This window comes from Pseudorca crassidens, chromosome 2, assembly GCF_039906515.1.
Source record: "Pseudorca crassidens isolate mPseCra1 chromosome 2, mPseCra1.hap1, whole genome shotgun sequence".
Lineage (NCBI taxonomy): Eukaryota > Metazoa > Chordata > Mammalia > Artiodactyla > Delphinidae > Pseudorca > Pseudorca crassidens.
This window is the reverse complement of record NC_090297.1, coordinates 134,481,299-134,507,872: the sequence shown is the minus strand read 5'-3', so window position 1 is coordinate 134,507,872 and position 26,574 is coordinate 134,481,299. Positions and strand designations below refer to the sequence as shown.

General features: G+C 36.2%; 1 protein-coding gene across 1 annotated transcript in view; it reads right to left on the bottom strand.

Moving 5' to 3' along the window:
* Positions 1-26,574, bottom strand: part of TDRD5 (tudor domain containing 5) — a 95,533-nt gene that overhangs the window by 34,428 nt on the left and 34,531 nt on the right. The window contains exons 6-11 of the mRNA XM_067714513.1: positions 23,898-23,954; positions 8,399-8,552; positions 6,218-6,426; positions 4,511-4,731; positions 2,000-2,212; positions 1,358-1,424 (exon numbers count right to left, since the gene is read on the bottom strand). Of these exons, the coding sequence (XP_067570614.1) occupies positions 1,358-1,424; positions 2,000-2,212; positions 4,511-4,731; positions 6,218-6,426; positions 8,399-8,552; positions 23,898-23,954 (921 nt within the window). The remainder of the gene's footprint in view (positions 1-1,357; positions 1,425-1,999; positions 2,213-4,510; positions 4,732-6,217; positions 6,427-8,398; positions 8,553-23,897; positions 23,955-26,574) is intronic.

Sequence of the window (26,574 nt, the reverse complement as noted above, 5' to 3'; positions counted from 1 at the left end):
AAAAGCCCTAAGGCCAGAAGCAGTTTAGGAAGGAAATTGCAAAGAAAACGAAAAAGGGAAGCCACCTGGCTGATATGAGAGTAACGGACATTGGCTATGAGTGGGTCACAAATTTAGCCCTGACCTCCCTGATGGAAGTACTAAAAAGAAACCTAGTCAGGGCTAAAATGCACCCTAGAAAACAATGCTGAGTAGTGACTCGCACAAAAACCATACTTTGCATAATTATTTATAATACTCAAAAATCAGAAGTGGACTGAATTAGTCTAACAATAAAGGGACAGTTAAACAGGCTACAATGCACGTTTAGCTAATATATTACTTATGTACCTATTAAAATTGAGAACTATAACATGTAAATGTATTTATGCTATAATGTTGAGTGGAAAATGGAATATAAAATAATATGATTACTATTTTATATAAGCCTAAAAACCCTACAAAACCCTCATCCCCAACATCCAATAAACTGAACTGAAAAACTCATATCAAATTTCTAAATTGAATGCATTTGAATGGTGGCATTACAGATAATGTTTTTTCTTCTTCTTTTCTCTTTATTGTGCTTTTCAGATTAAAAAAAAGTAAGGAATAATCCACGTATATGTTAGCAACTGATAAGTTATTTAGGTTAAACAGACAAATATGGTGTAATAAATGTGTATGGCATGTATAATTAAGAGTTCTGAGGGAAAAACATAAAATTAGGTGCATAACTATAGCTACATAAACCAATGTATCTATATGGATGAAAATGCCTCCTGCTCCATCCCACTCCAATCATCTCCCACCACTAGAGAATTCTTTAAAAAACATATATCTGGTTGTGGCAGTTCCCTTTAGTCGCTCCCCAGTCTGGACATTGCGTCCAGACTCCTGCACATGGCTATGGGTCTCCTCCTTAGTTTACTGTCTACTTCTCTGACATCATTTGCCATGCACCAATTCCAGCACATCCTCTATTATGCAGCCAAACAGAACCACTTAAAATTCCTCATATTTGAGATATTTCATGCTGCTCTCCCTTTGCCTGAAACGCCTTTCTTTTCTTGTCTGTCCAGTTGTAGAACTAATCTTCCTTCAAAGTTTCATGCAAATGCCACCTCTAGTATGGGGCCTTCTCTGATTACCCCGAACAGAGACGAGCGCTCTTCCTTTTGCATTTCTACCACACGCTGCAAAATTTTCTAGCAAATATGACACAGCACTATTATTTTTGTCTACGTGCCTATCTTTCATACTGTCTACAATGATTTCTTTGAGGGCTCATTCTATGTTTTATTTTTGTATTCTGAGAACCTAGAATTGTTCTTGGCATCAAATGTTTGCTGATTAAACAGGAAACAAGCAAACATACCTCTACTGGTCTCACCCAAGCCAAAGAACAGGGGATAGCCTGAGCTGGAAGCCTGGTGTAGCAGCACCTGCAACAGATAATCAAATATATGAATAGTTAATCATATTTCAAAACTGCATTTTATGGAATCTCTTATCCAGTCCTTGATTTAAGCTTTTCACACCATTTCAGAGTATTTTACTCATGCATTTTAAAATTAATGTCTTACACTTTAAAGTAACCTAAGAAATACACTTGTAAAAACATAATAGTCCTTGAAAACCATGCAATTAAAATATAGGTAGGATATGTATAACTGAAAATAAATAAAATATAGGTAGGAACAGTTCAACCTTCATGCTATATAAATGCAACTCTTCGCATGACCCAAAGAATGATTTTCTTAACATAAGATTGAAATTTAGTCTCATGGTTCATTCAGATTCACGGTCATGTGAAAGAAGACGTGAGAGATTATAATCCAACTGTGATTATAATGACCAAATGACCATTTGCCAAACCTGCACTAAGATGAAAGGGGGTGGAATGGAGGGTAGGATGGAGGGAGAGAGGCAGGAGAAAAGGAAGAGAGATCCTAAGCCCACAGAGTTTCAGCATTACAGCTCAAAACTTAAGTTGTCCTTATTCAGTTTATTAACTCACTTGAGGAACCTCAGGGAGGACTTCTGAACAGTTCCAATATTTCCAAAGTCTGGATAGAACACTTCAACTTCCTGTTTCCCAAGAATTCGATGGATAATGACCCGATACCACCACTTATCCTCAGAAATCCTTACACAACAGAGACGTCCCGGTTGGATAAAATACTCTGGCATGGCATATCGATCAGAAACCAGCTGATTAGAATAACAGCGCCTGCGGAATTCCATAATACACAGAAACCCATAGGGAAAGAAAAAATTAAAGATCATTTTTATTGATGTATCAAGAGCAGCAATGTCTTGGCAAAAAGCAAAGAAAAAAACCCTCACTTTTTCTGATTTGGTAATGCTTATTATTAATACCAATTAATTTTCTTTTTCTTGTCCAAATCCCTTCTCTTTATCAACAAACTTCTTCCAATAGAAACTTACTAAGTGATTATTATGTAACATTATGCCAGGTGTTCTTGGGTGGTAGGTGAGTATATAATGTGGTAAAGTTAGAAAAAACTTTTGGAGAGATACAAAGTAAATTATTCTTGTATGTGGCACCAATGTAAAAATCAGACATTTGTTGTACATGAATAAATCTAAAGTAACTGAAAATGTAAACATTTTACATAGTGTTTACTAACAAAGGACATGATTTTTCACTAGAGAAAAGATAATTTAGAGCAGTAGCTCTCTAAGTGTAGTTCACAAATCCCTGGGACCCTGATACCCTTTCAAAAAGTTCCTAAGATCAAAGCTATTTTAATATTTTAGTATTATTATGAAAATAGTTATTTGCCCTTTTCACTATGTTAATATTTGCAATGATGCTGTAAAAGCAAGGGTGGGTAAAATTCCCGGTGCCTTTGCTAAATCAAGGCAGTGGCATCCAACTATACTAGTAAACATTTATTTTTCACTGCCATGCATTCACATTAAATAAAAAAGAAAGAAAAAAGAGGCTACTTTCACTTAAGAGTATCCTTGATAGGGTTTCCCTCGTGGCGCAGTGGTTGGGAGTCCGCCTGCCAATGCAGGGGACGTGGGTTCGTGCCCCGGTCCGGGAGGATCCCACGTGCCATGGAGCGGCTGGGCCCGTGGGCCATGGCCACTGGGCCTGCACGTCCGGAGCCTGTGTGCCATGGCGGGAGGGGCCGCAGCGGTGAGAGGCCCGCGTGCCGAAAAAAAACAAAAATAAAAAAAATAAGAATGTCCTTGATAAAGCAATAAAAATTATTAAGTTTATTAAATCTCAACCACTGACTATCTTTTCAATATTCTCTGTAACAAAATGCAAGTACAAGTAAAATACTTCCCAAGTTGTCTTAATGAAAGGCACTTTTGCATTTCAGTTGTGAACTGAATGAGCTGCTTTTTGTGTGTGTGTATAGATTTATTTTTACTTGGAAGATGAACTAGACACTATTTTCATGGAATACCATTTTTGCTTGAAAGGCCACTCACAAACTATGTTTATTCAGACTTGCATATTTGCCACACATTTTCTCAAAAATGAAGCAAGCTTGCCACTTCAAGGAAAACATTGACAGTATTTATTGTCAATGATAAAATTCAAAAGCTTTCAAATGAAAATTAGGATTTTGGCAACGCTGCATCCACCACCATAAACATGACAGCTTCCTAATACTTAATACTTTTCTGATGCAATCAGTGATACTATTAATGAATGTGATTTTTTAAAGATATATTGTGTGATGAAACATGTCAACATCCGGAAGATCTATATAACTCAGTGAACCAGTATTTTCCAAAAGACCAACACATGATGTTTTAAAATCGTAGATGGTGGTAAAATTCAGGACCAGTTCCATTGAGTCCACACTGAGAAGTTCCCTATGCTTACTCTAATGTTAAGCTACTGCTGTCTTGAAATTCTTAATACTTTTTAAACAAGGAGTCTTACATTTTAATTTTGGACTGGAGCCTGCAATTACCTAGCTAGTCCTGGATCCATTCAAAGTGCAAAGGCAGAAAATGTATTTTAACATAGTAGAGTTTGAAAAGTTCAAATTCCACACTGAAACTAACTTCAAGAAACTACCACTTGTCAAGTTTCAGTGCACTATCAAAGAGTATTCACAATTTTCTGAAAAGGCTATTAAAATACTCCTTTTCCCAATTATGTATCTGTCAGAGGCCAGATGTTTTCATGTACTTCCACCAAAATAAAGTATTTCAAGAAATTAAAGACAGAAGCAGATACTGAAATCCAACTTTCTTCTAGTATGCCAGATATTAGAGATCTGCAAAAATGTAAAAGAGTGCACTATTGTAATTTTCATAAAAGTTATTTTTCATAAAATGTTATTTATATTCAGAAAAATGAATTTATCGTTATTTTTAAACAATATTTTTTACAGTTTTAATTTCTATATGATAAATATTGATAAACAAAAGTTCTCTTCGGTCCTTAATTTTTAAGAGCCCTGAGACCAAAATGTTTGAGAACTGACTTAGAATGAGATACATGAAAAATACATTGAAAACAACAGATTCCTACCGCATTTCAATCATCATGTCTTCAAGTAACTCTGATGAATCCCTGCTATAGATTCGGATGTAGAATTGACTAGGAGAGATGATACACTCCACAAAGACCCCCACGAGGGTACTGGTACCTAATGGGGGTAGTTTGCATAATTTCTTGTCCCGTACAGCATCAGGTGGGATATCATGATTTGCCATTGCCAAGTTGAGCTGTGATTTCTTAATTTCTACTTGCTACAAGTTAAAAAAAATCAAAGAAACCACTATAAATCTTTGAGTAACATTTCAAACTCTATGACAACGTTTCTTAAAATATATTTCATGAGTCACCTTTATCAGAATCACCTGGCAAATAATAAAAATGAAAATTCTTAGGCTTTAGCCCAGACTCACTCACTAGAAGTGAGGCCCAAAATTATGCCTTTAAAAAAATTCCCTAGGTGATCCTTACCTACATTAAAATATTAAAAGTACTGTCTTACGATATTAGGTAAAGAGTGAAAAGTGTGTCACACAACTGCCATATATAAAATTGAAAACATCGTACTTCAAATACTTAGGCTGAACTAAGAGTCTCATCCTACCCAGTTCTACCAACAAAGGCAACTTTAAAGAATGGATTAAATTTCAGGGCTTCCCTGGTGGCACAGTGGTTAAGAATTTGCCTGCCATTGCAGGGGACACGGGTTCGAGCCCTGGTCTGGGAAGATCTAACATGCCATGGAGCAACTAAGCCCTTGTGCCACAACTAATACTCAAAATTTTTAAGTACTTTATACTTTTAAGGCTTAATACTGAACCTGCGCTCTAGAGCCTGTGAGCCACAACTACTGAGCCCACGGTGCCACAACTACTGAAGCCTGCGTGCCTAGAGCCCGTGCTCCGCAACAAGAAAAGCCACTGCAAGGAGAAGCCCGCGCACTGCAACGAAAAGTAGCCCCCACTCGCCGCAACTAGAGAAAGCCCGCACGCAGTGACGAAGACCCAACACAGCCAAAAATAAATAAATTTATTTTAAAAAAAGAATGGATTAAATTTCAGACTAGTCTTCCGATCAAAAATACGGTTTCTCAAACACTCTCATTCTCAAATATATTATTTTCCTTCAGGCCTTTCTACTGTCCTCTAGAAAATATAACAGGCTCTCCAAACAAAATGTTTTCCTTCCATGAAAGAAGCCAGGTGTAAAGGGCAGAAGGCAAGAAGAGTAAGCAATTAATTCCTTAGTAACTACAAAATAAGTAATAGGAGATGAGAATACAAAAAGGGAGAAGTGTGTGTGGAGATATAATAAAGGAGAAAAACAATAAAAGCACCCTCTAACTGAGGCTAGGTGCAGGGGCAACCTGCAGCAGTGCTGAGGCATCCAGCTACAATAGAGCTCCTCAATTCTTCCCTCAAAAGTCCTGGAGGGTTGTGAAGCCTACTGAAACACATGGACAGAGAATCAGCAATGTTATCCTGAAACAACTGTTAAATCTTCGAAGACAACTGAAAAGCCTGAAATGAGACTCAAGGAAAGCTAGTTATACAAAACGCTGAAAACCAGAATAAATGCTGCATAAGGTGACTTCAGACCAAAGTTCTGGTCTAGCCTAAGAAATCATACATCTAGAAATAAGACCTTTCTCAAACAGCATTTTTGTCTAAAGAAACATTCATTCAGTTACTTTCCATAATGCTGAATCTCCAGGGCACACAGCCATCAAACCTTACTCACCAGCTGTAAAGGCTTTACCACCAGATTAGGCTTCTTGCAAATCTTCTCTTCTGGCTCTTTGTGGTTTTCTGAAGGGCAATCCTGTGTAGTCTCCTTGATAACAGTAGTAGACAGCGAATTTCTAGGGGGACTGGACACACAAGCTTTGGCTTCTATTTTCTTATCTGATTGAACTAAACATGAATTTCTGACTGATGACACAGCTCCATCTGAAATGACCAATAGCGGAGCCTATGTATATCTATTAAAATAATTTGGAAACTGTTAATAAGCACATTCTATGTGCCAGGCACTGGACAGATAATGAGAGATGAGAGATATGAACCTGTCTTTGCAGACCTTTCAGTATGGAGAGATGTAACAGAAGTTCCAGATGGGAACAAATCTTACGTTATTTATGTTGGGGGGGGCAAGTCTGATAAGGTTTTTTTTAACTTTGGTGAAAGGTTTTATTTTACAACATCCTGATTTCAATTTATTTCTTGTTCAGCTTTAGCTGTGAACATTCATTTGTTGCTTAATGTACAACGTATGTGACTACTTAATAGTCCATAATACAATGCCTTAATTTTTAGGGAATTCCCAAACCAATCACATATTTTGACCATACAATCATACAAATTTACACGTGTATGATGATTATAGGAGGCTGACACATTAAAACAGACCCCAGATAGACATAAAACCATAGTGGCTCCTAAAGAAATAAACTAGTAACTGTACAAAGATGTAGGTACAAGAATATTTATCACTGTATTTTTTATAATGATAAAAAAATGGATACTCTCTACATGTCCATTGACAGGAGACTGGTTAAATAAACTATAATACGTTACATAAAATAATTATATGTAGTCAAAAAGGAAGAAATAAACTTGTATATGCTGTTATAGAAAATTACCTCTATGAAGTATAAAAAGCAAGGACTTATATAATGTTTATACAATACTGTTTTGTGGAAGAAAATTATACATATGATAAATAATTATAGAGAAGAGGTCCAGAAAAAAACACTAAAACTATCACTGCTAGTTACTACCTCTGCATTGCTGGAATTGTTTAAACAAGCAAATACTGCTTTTGTAATTTTTTTCTAAGTGCAGCTAGGCTCACATATACATTTTAAAAAGTCTGGAAGGCTATATAAAAATTCTAATGGCAGTTTTGGTGGGAGTAAAATGTAGAGAAATATTCACTTTCAACTTTTTACTCATCTGTGCTATCTGAATTTTTTAGAATGAATGTAAGTTATTTTAATCAGAAAAATCAACAAAGATACATTTACATTTTGTAAAAAAAAACCCACAGCTGTCCACTTTAGCCACTTGTAGAAACTTATAAAAATGTAAGTATCATACTGTACTATAGATGGCAAGACATTACCATTATGGGAACTGAGGAAAGAGTATATGGGATCTCTCTGTGTTCGTTCTTAATAACTGCAAGTGAACCTACAATAACCTCAATAAAAATTTCAAAAGAAAAAAACCACTAAGCCAAACAAAAACAAAAGTCAAGTGCCCTAAATGCAACGTGATATCCTGGAGTAGATCCAGAAACAGAAAAAGAACAAAACTGATAAAATCGGAATAGCCTCTGGAGTTTAGTAAATAGCAGTGTACCAATGTTAATTTCTTAGTTTTGATAAACATATCATGGTAACGTAAGATGTTAAAATTAGGGGGAAACTGGATGAAGGGCATATGAGAACTCTGTACTATCTTTGCAACTTTTCTATAAACCTAAAATTATCTCAAAATAAAATGTTGTTTTTTTTAAATGACAACTGCTGAGTCTCAGCGCACACCCATTTATTCTGAACGTCCATATATTTCTAAGAACCTCCATATATTTCTAAAAAGAGTTAAGAACCACTGAACTATCTAGAGCTTCCCCCTCAGAACACCATTTCAGAAAATTTATTTCTTCAGAATTATTAAAAAATCTGGACAATGAAGAAAGCAAACTTAAAAAACTCAGATTTTAATACAGTAACCTCATTGCAACATATATCACCAGAAAGGAGGTCATTATATACAAAACATTTCCAAGGCTAATGTGTGATCTGTTTGGTTGATGTGGTTACAATAACGCCTATTTACATAACCAGTGCTTTCTTTTTCCTTGTTCTTACAGAGACAATTAAAAATCAGGTTTGCATCATATTGTAATTCAACTCACCAGGTGGTAGAGGCTTCATATCAGCATCAAACACCAGCAAGTCTTGTTCTCCTTCCCTGAACTCAACATGGAGAATGTCACTAAGAGCTCCAACAAGCTCGGTCACATTTAAGAAGCCCAGATTTTTGGGTGAAAGTTGCTCTTTAAAAATTACCTGTCACCAAAGCAAAACCAAAAACCAAAAAAAAAAACAAAACAAGAATATAACATATACAGATGCCCATGGACAATGCTTTAATTTGGACTTAACCAAACTAAATTTGTAAGGGTGAGTTAACTCAGGCATTACAACAAACCCTTGCTTCCATGCAAGTATAATACAAACCAAGAGACCTATAATCCCTCACCATAAACTTCTAGGCCAACTTCAAGTTCCTTTTACAGCATATGTTAAATTGAAAAGAAAATTAAGGGACATTTTTACCTCTCATTTTACACAATGTCTGATTATAAAGCAAAAAGTCTTTTTTAAAAAAGAGGGGAACACACAAAATACAAAAATCATAATAAAACTTGATATTTCTCTATTTTCAGAGAAAGAGTATTCACTACCACTTTCCACATGCAATAAAATACTATTTTTAAACATTTCCTTAAAATTTTTGTTTATTATTTCACCCTGGAAGTTGGGATAAATAGGCAGGTGTCTATGTATTTCCTATAACTGTCTGATTTTCTCGCCTTGGAAAAGAAGAACTATACCAAATACAGATAGAAGAGAATATATATAAGATAGATAACAAGTATGTTTGGTTTAAACTGCACAGTGAATTGGTAAGTTTGCCCTTGTTAATAAAGACGTCCCATTAAAATGTCTGAATTCTTAAACTTTTGTCTCCATAACCAAGGTAAAGCAGTAGAGCTAACCGTAGTTCTTGCTCTCTTCCTCTTGACTAGGTGTTAGTAGGAAATAAATCCCTGCTCTGACTTAATCACCTTGGGGAAGACCAACAGGAACACAGAGGGCAAACAGTTCTAAAGGATTGACCCTTGACAAAGGGTGGGATTTCTGCAGTGCATACTTCTTGTTGGTGTAGTAATGTTCTGAGACCCAACTCAACTCTTTATTGACTTCTCCCAGGACACTTGTAAAAATGGGGCCCAGCGTCAGTCAAGTCACGGTTTAAAGGGTCATTAGTATCACATCTATAGCCAATCACAGATATCCCAAGAGAGAAAGAACTGGTAGAGGACAGAAGAAGGGTGGTGGTGAGTTAGATTTGGTACTTCTACTTACTTCCTTGTACATTACACATTATGGCTTCTTTTCTTTTTATGTTCATTAGTCTAATGGTTTCTTTACCTTCTCGGTAAGTGCCCAGTACTATGAATGTGCAATTCAGCTGCACACATGACTAGGTTGGGAAGGATTCTTTTTAATGTAAGTTATCAATTTTTTGAATAAGTGATATTCAGAAGTTTTGAAAAGGTACACAGCAAAAACTTAGTCTCCAGCCCACTCCCATCCCTCAGTTGACCAGGAGATCACCTCCTTGGAGGTAACCATTACTACTAGTTTCTTATGCAAACCATCACCAGCAGATTCTTGTGAAACTTTCCAGAAACTGTCAAAACTTGAACATGCATCATGCTTCAACATAATAGATTACACCTGTTGTATTTTTTATGAATTAATACGGAGGTTAATTCCAAATCCTTATATGAAACACAGTTGAGTAATCTTATCTCAGAAGCAGTTTCTTTTAGTAAGTTAGTTTGGTCCATCCATTGATATGTCAAATACACTGCCCTAGGTCCTTTGTTATGCTATCTTCTTAATATACTCCCAACCATAAGCAAGAAAGTAATTGGTGTGTATTTCTACTCCCACTCTCTTACTTCTCTTCCATCTCCAATCCATTCTGGTTGTTTTATTTTTTCCTTAGAGTTTATATTTATGCCTTCAAATATATGTATATATCCTATTACATGATTTCATTTCCTCATGGAGTAGATTTTGTAGATGATACACTCATAGTGCAAACACTTTATTTTCTGCAAATTGGCAGCTGGACCCAGCGGCTTGATAAGACTCATGCTCCACCCCTATGACAAGACTATTGGTGATGCCATGTTCTAAAAAGAGGCACATATAATGTCTGGTTGTCTTTTTTTTTTCTTCTTGGTGTTGTTAGGAGCCATTACTGGTCGATGCGTGATCTACTATTTTATTGAGAGGCTTAACATAGTGATATTCTAATTCTATAAATTCTTTTTTGTTATTTAGTTGGAATATTTTATAGAGATATGCTCCCCTCATCTGCTATTTGGTTAACCAGTCCTACCAGTTCATTCAGGAAAGTGAGGTAAGTGACTGGCTCTTTCTCTTTATTTACCATTTTCTAAGGTAATGCATTGGTTCTCTATCATCTTCCATGATAACCAATTAGCATTTTTCTTTTTTAATTAATTAATTAACTTAGCAGGGGCTACTCTTTGTTGCGGTGCGCGGGCTTCTCATTGCGGTGGCTTCTCTTGCTGAGGAGCATGGGCTCTAGGCACACGGGCCCAGCAGTTGCAGCATGTGGGCTCAGTAGGTGTGGCTCGCAGGCTCTAGAGTGCAGGCTCAGTAGTTGTGGCACACAGGCTTAGTTGCTCTGCAGCATGTGGGATCTTCCCGGACCAGGGCTCGAACCCATGTCCCCTGCATTGGCAGGTGGATTCTTAACCACTGCGCCACCAGGGAAGCCCACCAATTCATTTTTAATATCATATGAACTCATAGAATTAAACATATTTGATGGGCTTCAAACCAGTGCAATTATTATCCTTATTGAAACCTGAAATAACACTTCACATGGATTCCTAAGCCCTTCTAATGTGAACCTAGTCTTTAATAGTCCTTGCTGGTCTGGAATTGTAAGATGTTCCAGGTTCAATTTATGCAATTAGAAATCCTTGTACATACAATTAAAATTATCTCATAATTACCCCCATATATCCCATAATAATAATAATTTTTTTTTTATTTTTATTTTTTGCGGTTCACGGGCCTCTCACTGTTGTGGCCTCTCCCGTTGCAGAGCACAGGCTCCGGACACACAGGCTCAGCAGCCATGGCTCACGGGCCTAGCTGCTCCGCGGCATGTGGGATCTTCCCGGACCGGGGCACGAACCCATGTCCCTTGCATCGGCAGGAGGACTCTCAACCACTGCGCCACCAGGGAAGCCCTCCCATAATTGTTAATATGCTCTATATCAGGGGTGCCCAACCCCCGGGTGGCATACTGGTACTGGTCTGCGGCCTGTTAGGAACAGGGCCGCACAGCAGGAGGTTAGCGGCCGGCGAGCCAGCGAAGCTTCATCTGCTGCTCCCCACTGATCGCATTACCGCCTGAACCATGCCCACCCCCGATCTGTGGAAAAACTGTCTTCTACAAAACTGGTCCTTGGTGCCAAAAAGGTTGGGGACTGCTGCTCTATATCACATTACTCAGTAGTCTCAGAAAAACAGTACTCACATTACCATCACCAGTATAATTAATAAAAGCAGTTTACATTTTTTTCCTATGCTCACCCCTTCTCTTTCTACCATTTTGTGTAACTGTCCTTTATATTGTCAGAGTATATAGCCATTATATACTATATTCTCTTCTTTCTAACCCTCATTTGGTCTTAGTTTTATAAGTGGTGCTCATGTTCAGTTCTTTTGTTGCTGTCCCTCAAGTGATTTTGGTTACCTGAAGTTCATTCTTCAGTAGACCCCTTGAGGTCTCACGGGAACAATGGTTCTTCAATTCTTGCATGGCGGCAATAGCTTGTCTAGTTCTGTATAGCTGAAAGTCAATTTTGCTAGCCATAAAATCCTTGGCTCACATTTTTTTTCCTTGAGTGTTTAAAATATGTTATTTTTTAAAATCCCTTTTCTTCTAAACATGAGAATGTTTAGAAGAACACTGAAGGGGGCTTCCCTGCTGGTGCAGTGGTTGAGAGTCTGCCTACCGATGCGGGGGGCATGGGTTCGTGCCCCGGTCCGGGAGGATCCCGCATGCCGCGGAGCGGCTGGGCCCGTGAGCCATGGCCGCTGAGTCTGCGCATCCGGAGCCTGTGCTCCGCAACGGGAGAGGCCACAACAGTGAGAGGCCCGCGTACCGCAAAAAAAAAAACACTGAAAATGTTCTATAACCTAATTTTGTCTCCTTTATAGGTCACTTGTTCATTTGTTCAAAGGATTATTTTTTTCTTTAAGTCACTGGTTCATTTGTTCAAAGGATTATTTTTTTCTTTAAGTCCAATAATTTGGTGTTTGTCATTCTGGGTTGATATTCTCAGGTATGCAGTGTGTTCTCTCAATATATAATTTCAAGTCTTCCATTTCAGTAAAGTTCACTCAAATTATAGTTTTCAACATTTGTTCTGTTCCATCATTGGTTTTATTTCATACGTTGGCTCTTCTCTGCCTGTTTTCAATGCCTGTTACTTTCGCTTCAATCTTTCCTGTTCATTTTTTCCTAGTATTTTCTTATGAAAATTTTTAAACACAGGAAAAGGTGAAAGACTTGGACAGTGAACATCCGCCACCTAGGTTATATAATTATTAGTATTCTGCTATATTTCCTTTATCATCTATATAGCCATCTACCTACCAAACCATCTTACCTTTTTTATGCATTTCAACACGAGCTGCAGACATCAGTACCCTTTACCCCAAAATATGTCAGTATGCACATAATTAACTGAGTTCAATATCTGTTAGTTTTTAAACATAAAATTTACATACACTGAAATGTATAAAACTTAAGTTTATCATTCAATTAGCTTTGATAAATGCACACTGTGTGCCGCAAACTCACATTTAAGATATAAAACATTTTCATCACTCAGCAAGTTCTTTCTTTCCCAGATAAAACCAACTCTCTTTTTCCACCATAAATTAGCTTTGGCTATCCTAGCAACTCAAATAGAAGGTATCCTACACTGTGTACTCTTCTGTTCAGCAGCAAGTGTTTCTCAAATTCATCCATGTTGGTTCATCTATCAGTAGTTGATTTATTCTTAATGCTGAATAGTACTTCATTGTAAGAATATACCACAGGGCTTCCCTGGTGGCGCAGTGGTTGAGAGTCCGCCTGCCGATGCAGGGGACACGGGTTCGTGCCCTGGTCCGGGAAGATCCCACATGCCGCAGAGCGGCTAGGCCCGTGAGCCATGGCCGCTGGGCCTGTGCGTCTGGAGCCTGTGCGTCTGGAGCCTGTGCTCCGCAACGGGAGAGGCCACAACAGTGAGAGGCCTGCGTACCGCCAAAAAAAAAAAAAAAGAAGAATACACCACAATTTCTTTATTCATTTTCGTACTAATAAATAATAGAGTTGTCTCCAGTTGTGGCTATTAAGCATAAAGCTGTTACAAATATTACTGTACAAGTCTTTTGGGGGAACAGAGGCTTTGATTTCTCTTGAATAAATAATTCTGGATCAAAGAGTAAATATACATTTATTTTATAACAAACTGTCAGAACATTTTCCAAAGTAGTACCATTTTATACTTGAACCAAAAACGTATGAGTTTACTAGCATTTGTGTTTATTAATCACTCATACATCTACATTTGTGAAGTGTCTGTTCAAATCTTTCTTTAACGGAGCTGTTTGGCTTTCTGTAATGGAGATATAGAAGGTTCTCTATGTATTCTGGATATGAGTCCTTTTTCAAATGTATGATTGTATATATTTCTTCCCAGTCTGTGGTCTGCCTTTTAATTTTTAAATGGAGTCTCCTAAATAGTAAAATTTTGATAAAGTCTCATTATCAATTTTCTTTTAAATGATTATTGCTTTCTATGTTCTAAGAAACTCTTAAATATCCCCAGATCGTAAATAAAGTTTTCTTCTAGAAGCTTTAATTTTGAATTTTTCCCATTTATGCCTATGATATATCTCTAATTTTTGTACATGGTGTGAGGTTGGGGTTGAGATTCTTTTTTTTTCCTACATAAGTAGTTGTTCCAGCATCATTTGTTGAAAAGATTTTCCTGTCCCCACTGAATTCCTTTGGCATCTCCATCAAAAATCACTTGAGTGCATAAGAACTGAACTCCTTATGTACTCTCATATATGACAAACTTATGGATTTGCCAGTATTTACAAATAGCCTACAAGAATTATGATGGAGACAATACTGAATCTATAGATTAATAACAATACTAAGCTTCTTACCCATGAGTGTTACAGCTCTCCATTTAGTCTTCTTTAATTTCTCTCAGCAATGTTAGTATTTTTCAGTACAGATGTCTTATGTTTCTTTGTTAGACTTATTTTCAAGTAATTTCACACTATTGTAAATAGAATTTTAAAAATTTCATTTTCCAATTGTTTGCTGCCTCCATATGGAAATATAAGATTTTTATATTCATCTATATATTATTTTTATTATTAATCTATATAATTAATATACAACTTTTTTATATTCTTAACTTTGGCCTTAATAAATTCACTTATTAGTTCTAATAGCTTTTCATGGATTCCTTAGTACATTCTATGTAGACAATCATGTTTTCTACAAATAATGACAGTGTCACTACTTCAAGTTTTTGTGCCTATTTTTTTCTTATTTTATTACACTGTCTAGGACCTCCAGTAAAACACTGAATTAAAGCCATGCGAATGGACATGGTAGCCCTGATTTTAGGGGGAAAGTGTCCAGTGTCTTACTATTAAGTATGACAAGCATAGGTTTTTCATAGCTATCCTTTACCAGGTTGAGGAAGTTCTATTCTATTCCTATTTTTCTGAGAGTTTTGATTACAAATGGGTATTAAATTTTGGTAATTCTTTTTCTGCATCTACTAAAATGATCATATGGTTTTCTTCCTTATTCTGTTAACACGGTGAATTATGTTAATTCCTTTTGAAATGTTACTCCAACCTTGTATTGCTGGGGGAAAATACCCTCTTGTTCACATATTGCTGGATCCAATTTACTATTATTTTGTAATATTTTTTATGCTATGTTATGATAAACATGATCTAATTGGGTTTTTTTGTAATGTCTATGTCAAGTTTTGGTAGCAGGATAATGTATTCATAGAAAATACTCCCCAACTCATTCTATTTTATGAAAGAAACAATGTATGATTAATATAATTTCCTCCTTAAAAGTTTGACAGAATTCACCAATAAAACCATATGGGCCTGCAGTTTTTTCTCCTTCTCCCTTCTTTTGTGGAGAGGTGTTTTTCTTTCTTTTGTTTTTTTTAAATAACAAAAATCCATTTCTTGATACTTACAGGGATATTAAGATTTTCTATTTCATCTTGCCTCAGTTGGGTAATTTGTGTCTTTTGAGGAATTTGTCCATTCCATCTAAGTTGTCAAATGATAGGTACAGTTGTTCATAATATTTCCTTATTGTCCTTTCAGTATCTGTAGAATTTATAATGATATAATCTCTTTCCTGATATTGGTGTTTGTGTCCTCTCTTTTTTTCTAATTTAACTAGTTAATGGTTTATCAATTTTGGTGATCTTACAAAGAATCAATATTTGGCTTTGTTAATTGTTGCTATTTTATTAATGTCTATTCTTGATTTTCTTATTTCTTTTCTCCTACTATTTTGACTTTACTTCGCTCCTCCCTTTTCTAGACTTCTTAAGGTAGACCTTCAGGTCAATGATGATTTTATACCTTTCTTTTCTTCTAATTTAGGCATTTTAGAGCTATAAATTTCTCTTTGAGCAATGTTTTAGCTGCATCTCACAATTTTTGACATGTTATATTTTCATTTTCAATTGGAAGTATTTTCAAATTTCCCTTGTGATTCTGTCTTTAATAAGTTATTTAGCTACATTCAATATCCTGTAATAAACCATAATGCAAAAGAGTATGAAAAAGTACACATATATATGTATAACTGAATGACTTTGCTGTACACCAGACACTAACACAACATTGTAAATCAACTATACTTCAATTTTTAAAAATAAGTTATTTAGTAGAGAACTGTTTAATTTCCAAATTATCTAGAGGGTTAATTCTTAGGTAATTCATTGTATTGATTTTTAATTTAATTCCATCTTAAAGAACATACTCTGTAAGATTTCAGTATTTTGAAATTTGTTGAGACTTATTCCATGGCCAACTACATGGTCCATCTTGGCGAATGTTCCATGTGTACCTGAACAGAATGTGTATTCTGCAGTTGTTGGGTACAGTGTTCTATAAAAGTCAAACAGATCATGATGGTAGAGAGTGTGGTTCAGATTTTCTATGTCCTTATTCATTTTTTTGACTATTTTATTAAATGCCAGAAAGAGAAAACCCCTATAATTGTGGAGTTAACTCATAATTAATTCTGTCAATTTTTAGATCATTTATCTTAAAGCATTATTAGGTGAATACACATTTGACTGTTGTGTCTTCCTAATTAACCATTTATCCTTATGAAATGTCCCTCTATCTCTGATGATACACTTTGCCTAGAATTCTGACTTTACCTGATTTTTTTTAGTCACTTCGATTCTTTTATGCTTACTGTTATGTATGATATATCTTTTTCATCTTTTACTTTCAACCAATCTGTATCTTTTTACTAACAATGTATTTCATGTGGACAGCATTTAGTTCCATCTCATAACTTCATTAATTGTAATATATACTCCACTACATTTGTGAAATTATTAATATAATTGGACTTACAGGTACCATTTTTTAAATTGAAGTATAGTTGGTTTACAATGTTGTGTTAGTTTCAGGTGTACAGCAAAATGATTGTTTATACACATATATTTTTCAGATTCTTTTCCTTATAGGTTATTACAAGATATTGAATATAGTTTCCTGTGCTATACAGTAGGTCCTTGTTGTTTACCTATTTTATATATATTAGTGTGTGTCTGTTAATCCCAAATCCCTAATTTATCCCTCCCTCCCTTTCCCCTTTGGTAACCTATATAATCTATGTCTGTGAGTCTGTTTCTGATTTGTAAATAAGTTCATTTGTATCATTTTTTAGATTCCACATATAAGTGTTATCATACGATATTTGTCTTTCTCTGACTTACTTCACTTGGTATGATAACCTCCAGGTCCATCCATGTTACTGCAAATGGCATTATTTCGTTCTTTTTTATGGCTGAGTAATATTCCATTGTATATACATACCACATCTTTTTTATTCATCTGTTGATGGACACTTAGGCTGCTTCCATGTCTTGGCTATTGTAAACAGTGCTACAATGAACACTGGGGTGCATCTATCTTTTTGAATTATGATTTTCTCCAGATATATGCCCAGGAGTGGGATTGCTGGGTCATATGGTAGCTCCATTTTTCGTTTTTTAAGGAACCTCCATACTGTTTCTCAATAGTGGCTGCACCAATTTACATTCCCACCAACAGTGCAGGAGTGTTACCTTTTCTCCACACCCTCTCCAGCATTTATTATTTGTAGACTTTTTGATGACTGCCATTCTGACTGGTGTGAGGTGATCCCTTATTGCATTTGCATTTCTCTAATAATTAGCAATGTTGAGCATCTTTTCATGTGTCTGTTGGCCCTCTGTATGTCTTCTTTGGAGAAATGTCTATTTAGGTTTGCTGCCCATTTTTTGATTGGGTTGTTTTTTTTTTATAATGAGCTATATGAGCTGTTTGTATATTTTGGAAACTGAGCTCTTGTTGTTCACATTGTTTGCAAGTATTTTCTCCTATACAGCTAACATTTTTGCTATTTAATTTCTGCTAATCCCATTTGTATTTTGTTTCTCTCAAACTCTGTTCCTTTGTTGTCCTTCAAGCAAAACAGCTGAACAGTAAACCCCGTCTTCCTTTGAGTTTACTATTTTTTTTTTTACTGAGTATTTTTATACAATTCCATTTTAATTTATCTATTGGCTTTATAGCTAACTCTACATTATTTATTGTTCTATACATCCTTAACTTTTCAGTCTTACTGTACTACTTCACATAAAACACAAGAACCTTGCAAACTATAGTTCCATGTACTGCCCCTCCACTCATTATGCTATGGTTTTCACAAATATTACGTCTACATGTTACAAACCCAATTATACAGTGTTATAATTTTTGTTTTAAACAGTCATATACTTAATTGATTTTTTAAAAAGTCTTTGATATATACCCACACATTTACCATTTCCTGTGCTCTTCAATCCTTCCTATAGATTCAAATACAATCTGGCATCATTTCCTTCAGCCGGAAGAATATTCTTTAGAATTTCCTAAAATGCAGGGCTGCTTACAATTAATTACCCATTTTTGATTATCTGAAAATACCTCTACTTTACCTTCATTCTTCAAAGTTCTTGAAAGATACTACCAAGATACTATACTACTGGAAATAAAAAATTGGGCAGAGTGGAGTTTTTTTGAAAACTTTAAAGATGTCATTCCACTGTCTTCTAGCCTTTACTGTTCCTAATGAGAGGTCAGCCATCATATTTAACATTGTTCCCCTCTATGGCAATGTGTCATTTTTCTTTAGTTGAATGATTTTCTAATTACTTTGAGTTTTCTGCAGTTTGACTACAATGTGCCTGTGTAAGATTTTCTTTGTATTCATTTTGTGGGCTTTTCTGGGCTTCATTTTTTTTTTTTTTTCCTGGGCTTCTTAAATCTGTAAACTCTTTCATAAAATTTACAAAATTTTCAACCATTATTTTCTCAAGAATTTTTTCTCTTTTCATTTTTTCTCCTTACCATCTTTCTCTCATCACAATTACACATATGTCAGGCCACTTGGTATCAACCCACAGGTCTCTCAGACTCTGTTTTTTTTTTTTTTTTTTTTGGCCACGCCACACGGCTCACAGTACCTCTCAGTTCCCCAACCTGGGACTGAACCTGGGCCACGGCATTCAAAGCACCGAATCCTAACCACTATACCACCAGGGAACTCCCAGATTCTGCTTTTAAAAAAATTTTTTTGCATTTATTTTCTCTCTCTGTTCTTCAGATTGGATCATTTCTACCAATCTGTTCTGGGGTTCACCGATGTTTTCTTCTGCCATTTCCAATTTGTTCTTAAGACACTGCAGTGAATTTACTTCAGATATTTTATTTTCAACTCTAGAAAATCATTTGACTTTATAATTTCTTTTTCTCCACTGAGGTTTCTTATCTGTTCATTTAGTGTGAACATATATTGCTTTACACTCTTTTTAATGTGGTTTTAAGAATTCTTTAAAACCTTTTTGCTAACTTCAACATCTGCATCATCTCAGGATCCGTTTCCATTATTTTTCTCTTCACCAAGGGTCACATTTTCTCTTCACCAAGGGTCACAACAAAAACGTGGGTTCTTGTTTCTTAATCTATCCAGTAATTTTGGTTTGTATCCTGGACATCATAATAGGTAAGCTGTAGAGACTGTGGAATCTTTTACAGGCCTTCTAAGAGTACTGCTTTTCGCTTAGTTTTAGCTGGGAGTTAACTTGACTAATCTTAAGTTCTGACTCCCTGTGGTGGGCAACAGCTGAAATAGATTCAGTTCTTTTAGCCTTACTAGGCTGCTTTGAGTCTGCCCCAGGCATGTGTAGTTCAACAGTCAGAGATTTCAGCACAATTTATGTGCAGAATTTGATGCTCCCTCTCTGTAGCTCTCTCCATCCTATGATTTCTCCCCTCATTTTTCAGCTGCTTATGTAGCTCCAAATCAGAAGCCGGTAAAACTTCTGATTTCTATCCAATCTCCAATTCCAAACAATGTATGGGGCCTGCCATCAGGCCAAAATCCAGGCAAACAAAAAGGTGCCATTCCCTCCTCCAGGTGCTGACTCCTTTCCAGTTTCTGCCTGCTTTTGGACAATTTCTAGTACCTTCAGAGAGTGATTTTGCATATTTTGTCCAGAACTTATAATAATTATCTTCACAATTGTTCCAAAATAGGCTACTCAGACATAATATTACCTTAATTTGTTGGCATGCCTGGGTTTCTCACTAGATTTCAAAAACCTTAGTGACACAGCCTTTTACGCCTAGATCCCCAGTGCCTCCCTCATTTAGTTTGACTTTCAAAATGGTCCTCGTTTTTACCTACCGTTTTTCTTAAGGAATTAGCTGTTATATTTTTTGCTCTTGTAATCTTTGAAGTTTAATCTTCATTTCTGAAATGATTTTTCCTTTTATTTATAATTCTTCCCTGAGTACTGTTCACCTTATTTCCAAATTCGTGTAATTCAGATTTATGTTGTTCTTTCATGTTTTGTATCACTTTCTTAATATATTTTTTTGAAAAAGTAGGTTTCAATTTTGATCTTTATTAGGGACATGTCTTTCTGACATGCCTTTATTGTCAGTAGATACGTTATTCTGCTCCTTATTCTCTTTTTTTCTTAAGACAATGATGCAATTTGACCCTGATCCTCTTCTGTTGAAATTCACGGAATTGTGAAATTCATTTTCCTGACTTACAGGACATCATTCTGGATTGCTTTCTGCTTCACAGAGCTCCTCCTTCCATTGTTTTCATATACTGTTTAAAAATACAGTAGGGGGCTTCCCTGGTGGCGCAGTGGTTGAGAGTCCGCCTGCCAATGCAGGGGAAATGGGTCGTGCCTCGGTCCGGGAGGATCCCACATGCCGCAGAGCGGCTGGGCCCGTGAGCCATGGCCGCTGAGCCTGCGCGTCCACATCTAAGACTTCTCTTTTTCTACTGTCCGTATCCTGCTCAATTTTTCATTAGTGTCTGTAAGGGAGCTCTGGCTGGTCAGTTTCAAGAATTCACAGGAGCTATGATGCTCCAGCCCTATTCAACTCTTACCATGAAACATTCTCTGCTATTAGATAAGTCAAATTATCATCCAGTTTCAGCTGCTGTTTTCAGAATGGCTTGCTGTACATTCTAGTGAATACCTGATGGCTATTTTGCAATTCTTTTGTCCCTAGGTCCATCAGACATTGGCTCTCTTGCTTCCCTGTTTTCTCCTGGCACAGACATATTATGAGGCTCTTGTGGCTGCTGCTGCTTACTCTCCAGCAATTCTTCATGGGAGACATATTACCCAATTTTGTTATAAATATTGTCTGTGGATTTTTTGTTTTGCTATCTAGTTTCTCTGACTGTTGTTACGTGGCACTTCAGGAAGATCCAAAAACTATGCTGCCACTGCACTATCTTCCCTTCAATTAGCAATTTAACAAAGGATCTTGAAAGAATGGCAGGCGGGTGCCCAGGTATTTCAAGAGGACAAATCACACAGGTAGCTTTTATAACATGTTGGATAAATAAAGGGTTAGTAAGTGTTACTACAAGTTAGAATAAAGGTTAAATTAAATCTATAATTATTATATATTTCTAATAATAACGTTGAATTTCTGCCGAAGTCTTTTTACTAAGAAGGGCAAAGAGCTTCCCTGTAACATTAAAAGCTTTGTTGATTCACAGACTTAGAGAATGAACTTATGGTTAGCAAGGGGGAAGGTGGGGTGGGGGAAGGATAGATTGGGAGTTTGGGATTGACATGTACACACTGCTACACTTAAAACAGATAACCAACAAGGACCTACTGTATAGCACAAGGAACTCTGCTCAATTTCTGTAAAAACCTAAATGGGAAAAGAATTTGAAAAAGAACAGATACATGTATATGTATAACTGAATCACATTGCTGTACACTGGAAACTAACACAACATTGTTAATCAACTATACTCCAATATAAAAACAAATCCTATTTTAAAAAAAAGGTTTATTTTAATTTCTCCAAGATTGTTGACTTTTAATCTTAACTCCATGAATTTTTATTACAGGAAGCTACTTTTGCTAAAATGTTAGTTGTAGAAAACTATTCACTTTGAGTTGTGAATCTAGCATAGGAAGTTTATTTTTACCCATAAATTTTGTGACAATTAAGTCATATTCTATTACTTTATTACTCTATTTTACACTTTATTCTTTTTATTTATTTTTGGCCGTGTTGGGTCTTCATTGCTACGTGTGGGCTTTCTCTAGTTGTGGCGAGTGGGGGCTACTCTTCGTTGCGGTATGCGGCCTTCTCATTGTGGTGGCTTCTCTTGTTGCACTGCATGGGCTCTAGGCGCAGAGGCTTCAGTAGTTGTGGCACACAGGCTCAGTAGTTGTGGCTCGCGAGCTCTAGAGCACAGGCTCAGTAGCTGTGGCGCGTGGGCTTAGTTGCTCCGACGCATGTGGGATCTTCCCGGCCCGGGGCTCAAACCCATGTCCCCTGAATTGGCAGGCAGATTCTTAACCACTGAGCCACCAGGGAAGTCCCTACACTTTATTCTGTAATTTCATTTTTAGATAAGTGACTTGACTTGTTAATCCAAAACACATCAAGACTCTTTGTTTTAGCTTTCTCTCATGGGCCTATTTGAAATAAACTTTTTGGCTCTAAAAGATTCATTTAAATTCACAATGTGAAATTAAGTTTTCTCCATCACTGAGGGATGATATGCATCTTTTCTAAGTTTTCTTTTTTTTATTCTACTATGAGTTTTAACAGTTATCGAACAATTACTACGTGGCAGGCACTGTTCTAATTACTTTATTTTAAGCCATTTAAACTTGACAAAACTCTATAAAGTAGGTAATATTATTCTGACTTTACATATCATCTATGAAATAGCACATAGAGGTGATGTATCTTAACCAGTATGCTATGTAGTATCTCACAACATCCGTGTTCATATGTACAAATATGTGACAGTGTTCATGACATAGTAGTTAAGAGTTAGGATAGTGAAGCCAGACTGCCAGGGTTTCAAATCCTGGCTCCACCCATTATTGGCTACCTGACCCTTAGGCAAGTTACCTTTCTGTGCCTCACTCTGTTGTGAAAACAAATGAACTGCTATAAGAAAGGCATTCCAAATAGAGACTGGCACGCCTAACCATTTTTAAAAATTGGGTAGATGGCAGTATCTGAATTATCATTCTGCAATGTGATTTTTTTTCACTAAAACATAATTGTTCCAAAAATGATTCATGTTGCATGGATGAAATCTAGTTCATTTATTTTATCTGCTACATATTACTCCATTGTATAAGTGTCAATCTCAATTTATTTATCCATTCTCCTACTGATAGCCATTTAATTTGTTTCCAGTTTTTTACTGTGCTGCAATGTGTGTGTCACATGTATGTCTGCATGTGCACATGTTTAAGAGTTTCTCTAAAGTGTATCTGTAGAAGTATTAATAGAACTCCTGAACCATCAGGGGTGCACATCCTCAAGTAAAGTGATATTGCCAAAATGCTCTCCAAAGGGGTTTTGTCCCACAAGCAGTGTATGAGTTATTCTGTTTCTCCATATCCCCACTGACACTTAGTATTATCAGGCATGAAAAATAACTTTTATTCTAATAATATAATAATAGTGGTAAAAATATTCTTCCTATGCATAATGAAGTATTTATTAAGAATCAGATTCTTAACTCTTTTAGTAAAGAAGAGGCCACCAAAATGCAAAGCAAGATGTTTAAGTTCTAGAGCATAGACTTGGAGGATCCAAGGAATAGCAACAAAATTTTTATCAATCATAAGCAAGCCATAAAAAAACATGGCTGGTGAAAAAGAAAACACTCACCTCAAACTCTCCAAGAAGTTTAGAAATAAGTAAACCCTCTGGAAACTTGGATACAACCTAATAAATAGAAAATTGAAATACAATATAAATAGACACCACTGGAATCCTGGGTGACAAAATATCAAAATAAGAAAGTATAAATTTAAAAAGTAACAAGGCAAAAATAACATTATTATTGAGTGAATGAATTTAAGTCACAGTATTGTTTTAAAAATCAGTTTCCAGGTTTTTTTTTTTAATATTTATTTATTTGGCTGCACCGGGTCTTAGTTGTGGCATGCGGGATCTTCGATGCGGCATGAGGGATCTTTAGTTGTGGCATGCAGGATCTTTTTGTTGAGTCATGAGGGATCTTTAGATGTGGCATGTGGGATCTTTTAGTTGTGGCATGTGGGCTTTTAGTTGTGGCATGCAGGATCTAGTTCTCTGACCAGGGACTGAACTTAAGCCCCCTGCACTGGGAGCGCAAAGTCTTAACCACTGGACCACCAGGGAAGTCCCAGTTTCCAGTTTTAAAAAAAGTTATAACAACCAAAAAAGGCAGTGAATTCCAACATTTCCAGAGTTGAGAAATCATTCTTGCATAATACTGCAATGCCACAACTCCCCAGAAATTCCTAGACAGTTCTTTAGCTCAGCTAACATAATTAGCTTTAGCTCACATAAAATAAATATTCTATGGCATAATTTCAAGCATTCTAAATGGCAGAAAAGAAATGCAATGCACACTATAGAAAATGCTGGAAAACATAGTTAAGCAAAGATAGTAGCCATTGTTGTCCATATGCACATAAAAATACCTTTACTGAATATGAAAATAAGGTCATTACTTCTCCAGCTTTTTAGTATCATATCACAGACTTCTTTCCATATCAGTAAATATAGATCAACATGTTTCCTAGTGAAACTGAGCAGGACCCTGTTGGGCTCCTGGGCACAGAAGCCTTTCCATGTCCCCCGCTTCTTGTAGGGAACAGACTCCAGCCTCCATGACCTTAATGAGTTCCAAAGGGCAGATATGAACAGCTGCTAATCCAGGAAGGGAAGGGATACAGAGTCAAGGGAGAAACAGCCAAGAAAAAACAGTACAGCCTTGGAACAGGGTCCTGGTTCTGCCTCAAAGGATATACATAACAATGTCTTTAAGCTCTTCATAGAATTAAAACATAACAAATGGAAGATGTCAGCATTCTTCATACCAGAGAAGACCACCTGAGGCCAGACTAAAGGAACCAGAAAAACTCATCAAGATTACCTGAGACGAGATTAAAGGAATGCAGTCCCTGCACACACCCTAATCTTATCAGCAACTCCACCCTTGAACTGTTGCCATAAAACTCCTCACCAAACTCCCCTGGGTTGGGACACATAGTTTTCAAGGCACGAGCCTGCTGTGTCCCCCTTTGCCTGGCAAAGCAATAAAGCTATTCTTTTCTACGTCACCCAAAACTCTATGTCTCCGAGATTCAATTTGACACAGGAGTACAGAGGCTGGGCTTTCAGTATCACTAGCTACAGTTTCTTCAAATAGTCAATATAATAAAATTTGTTTATTTAATTATTTATGGCTATTTCCTATTTCTCATCATCACAAATATTGCAACAATTATCTTCATACTTACATTTTGCATACTTGTGCAAATATTTTTAGGATAAATTCCTAGAAGTGGACTTGTTCTATCCCAATAAGGTACAAAAAGCTTTGTGTTTTCCTAGACCTTTCCAGATATTGTATCTTATTAAAAATTCTAATTCAAGCTTCAGAAAAATATAAAGTAAAACTTATTCCAAAATCCTATGACCCAGAGACAGTTGTTGCTGCATTTCAGAAAACATCCTTTCAGAAACCTTTTTATGCACATACATACTCACATTACAGTTTTTACATGAAAGGACAACACTAAACGTGCTATTCTATAAAACCTGTTTTTAAAGTCCAACAATATACCAAGAAGATACTTCCATGTAAATTAATCGAGATCCACCTAAACCTTCTTATGAACCACATGACACTCCCTAGTTTGGGTGGATAATGTAAGCAATTCTTTTTTCAATGAATGCTTAAGTGTTGTCTAGTTTTTTGTTACCATAAAAAAAGTCATATTGAACATCCTTAAATAAATAAATAATTGTTAATAAGTAAATAATTGTTGGACACTTTAGTCAAATGTCCAAACAAAAAAACAGGGTCTGAATGCACCAAGGTTTTTGCATTTCTCCCAGTAAAACCACAACAGCTGAAACAGAATAAAATAAGGCAGTAAGAGTTGTAACGATACTCTCGACCATTCAAATCAGAATTAACAGCTCCCACCAAAATTTTAAGCATACATACCCTTTGGCCCAACACAAAACAGCCAAAGAGCTTTCACAAATTAATGAGGAGAAACAATAAATTAGGCCAAGGACATGAACATGCAATTCACATAAGAAATGTAAATGGCTATTAAGCATATGAAAAGATGCTCAGTGTAAAAATCAAGAGGTATAAGTTAAAACAACATGATTGGATAGTGACATTTTACTGTCAGTGGGAGTGTAAATTTGCTCAAACCTTTTAGAGGGCAATTTAGTAATATTTATCAAAACAAAAATATTCAATACCTTTGGCAACTCTACTTCTAGATAAATGTTCAAGGACATTAACTGCAGCATTTTTTAATAGCCAAGGCTAGAA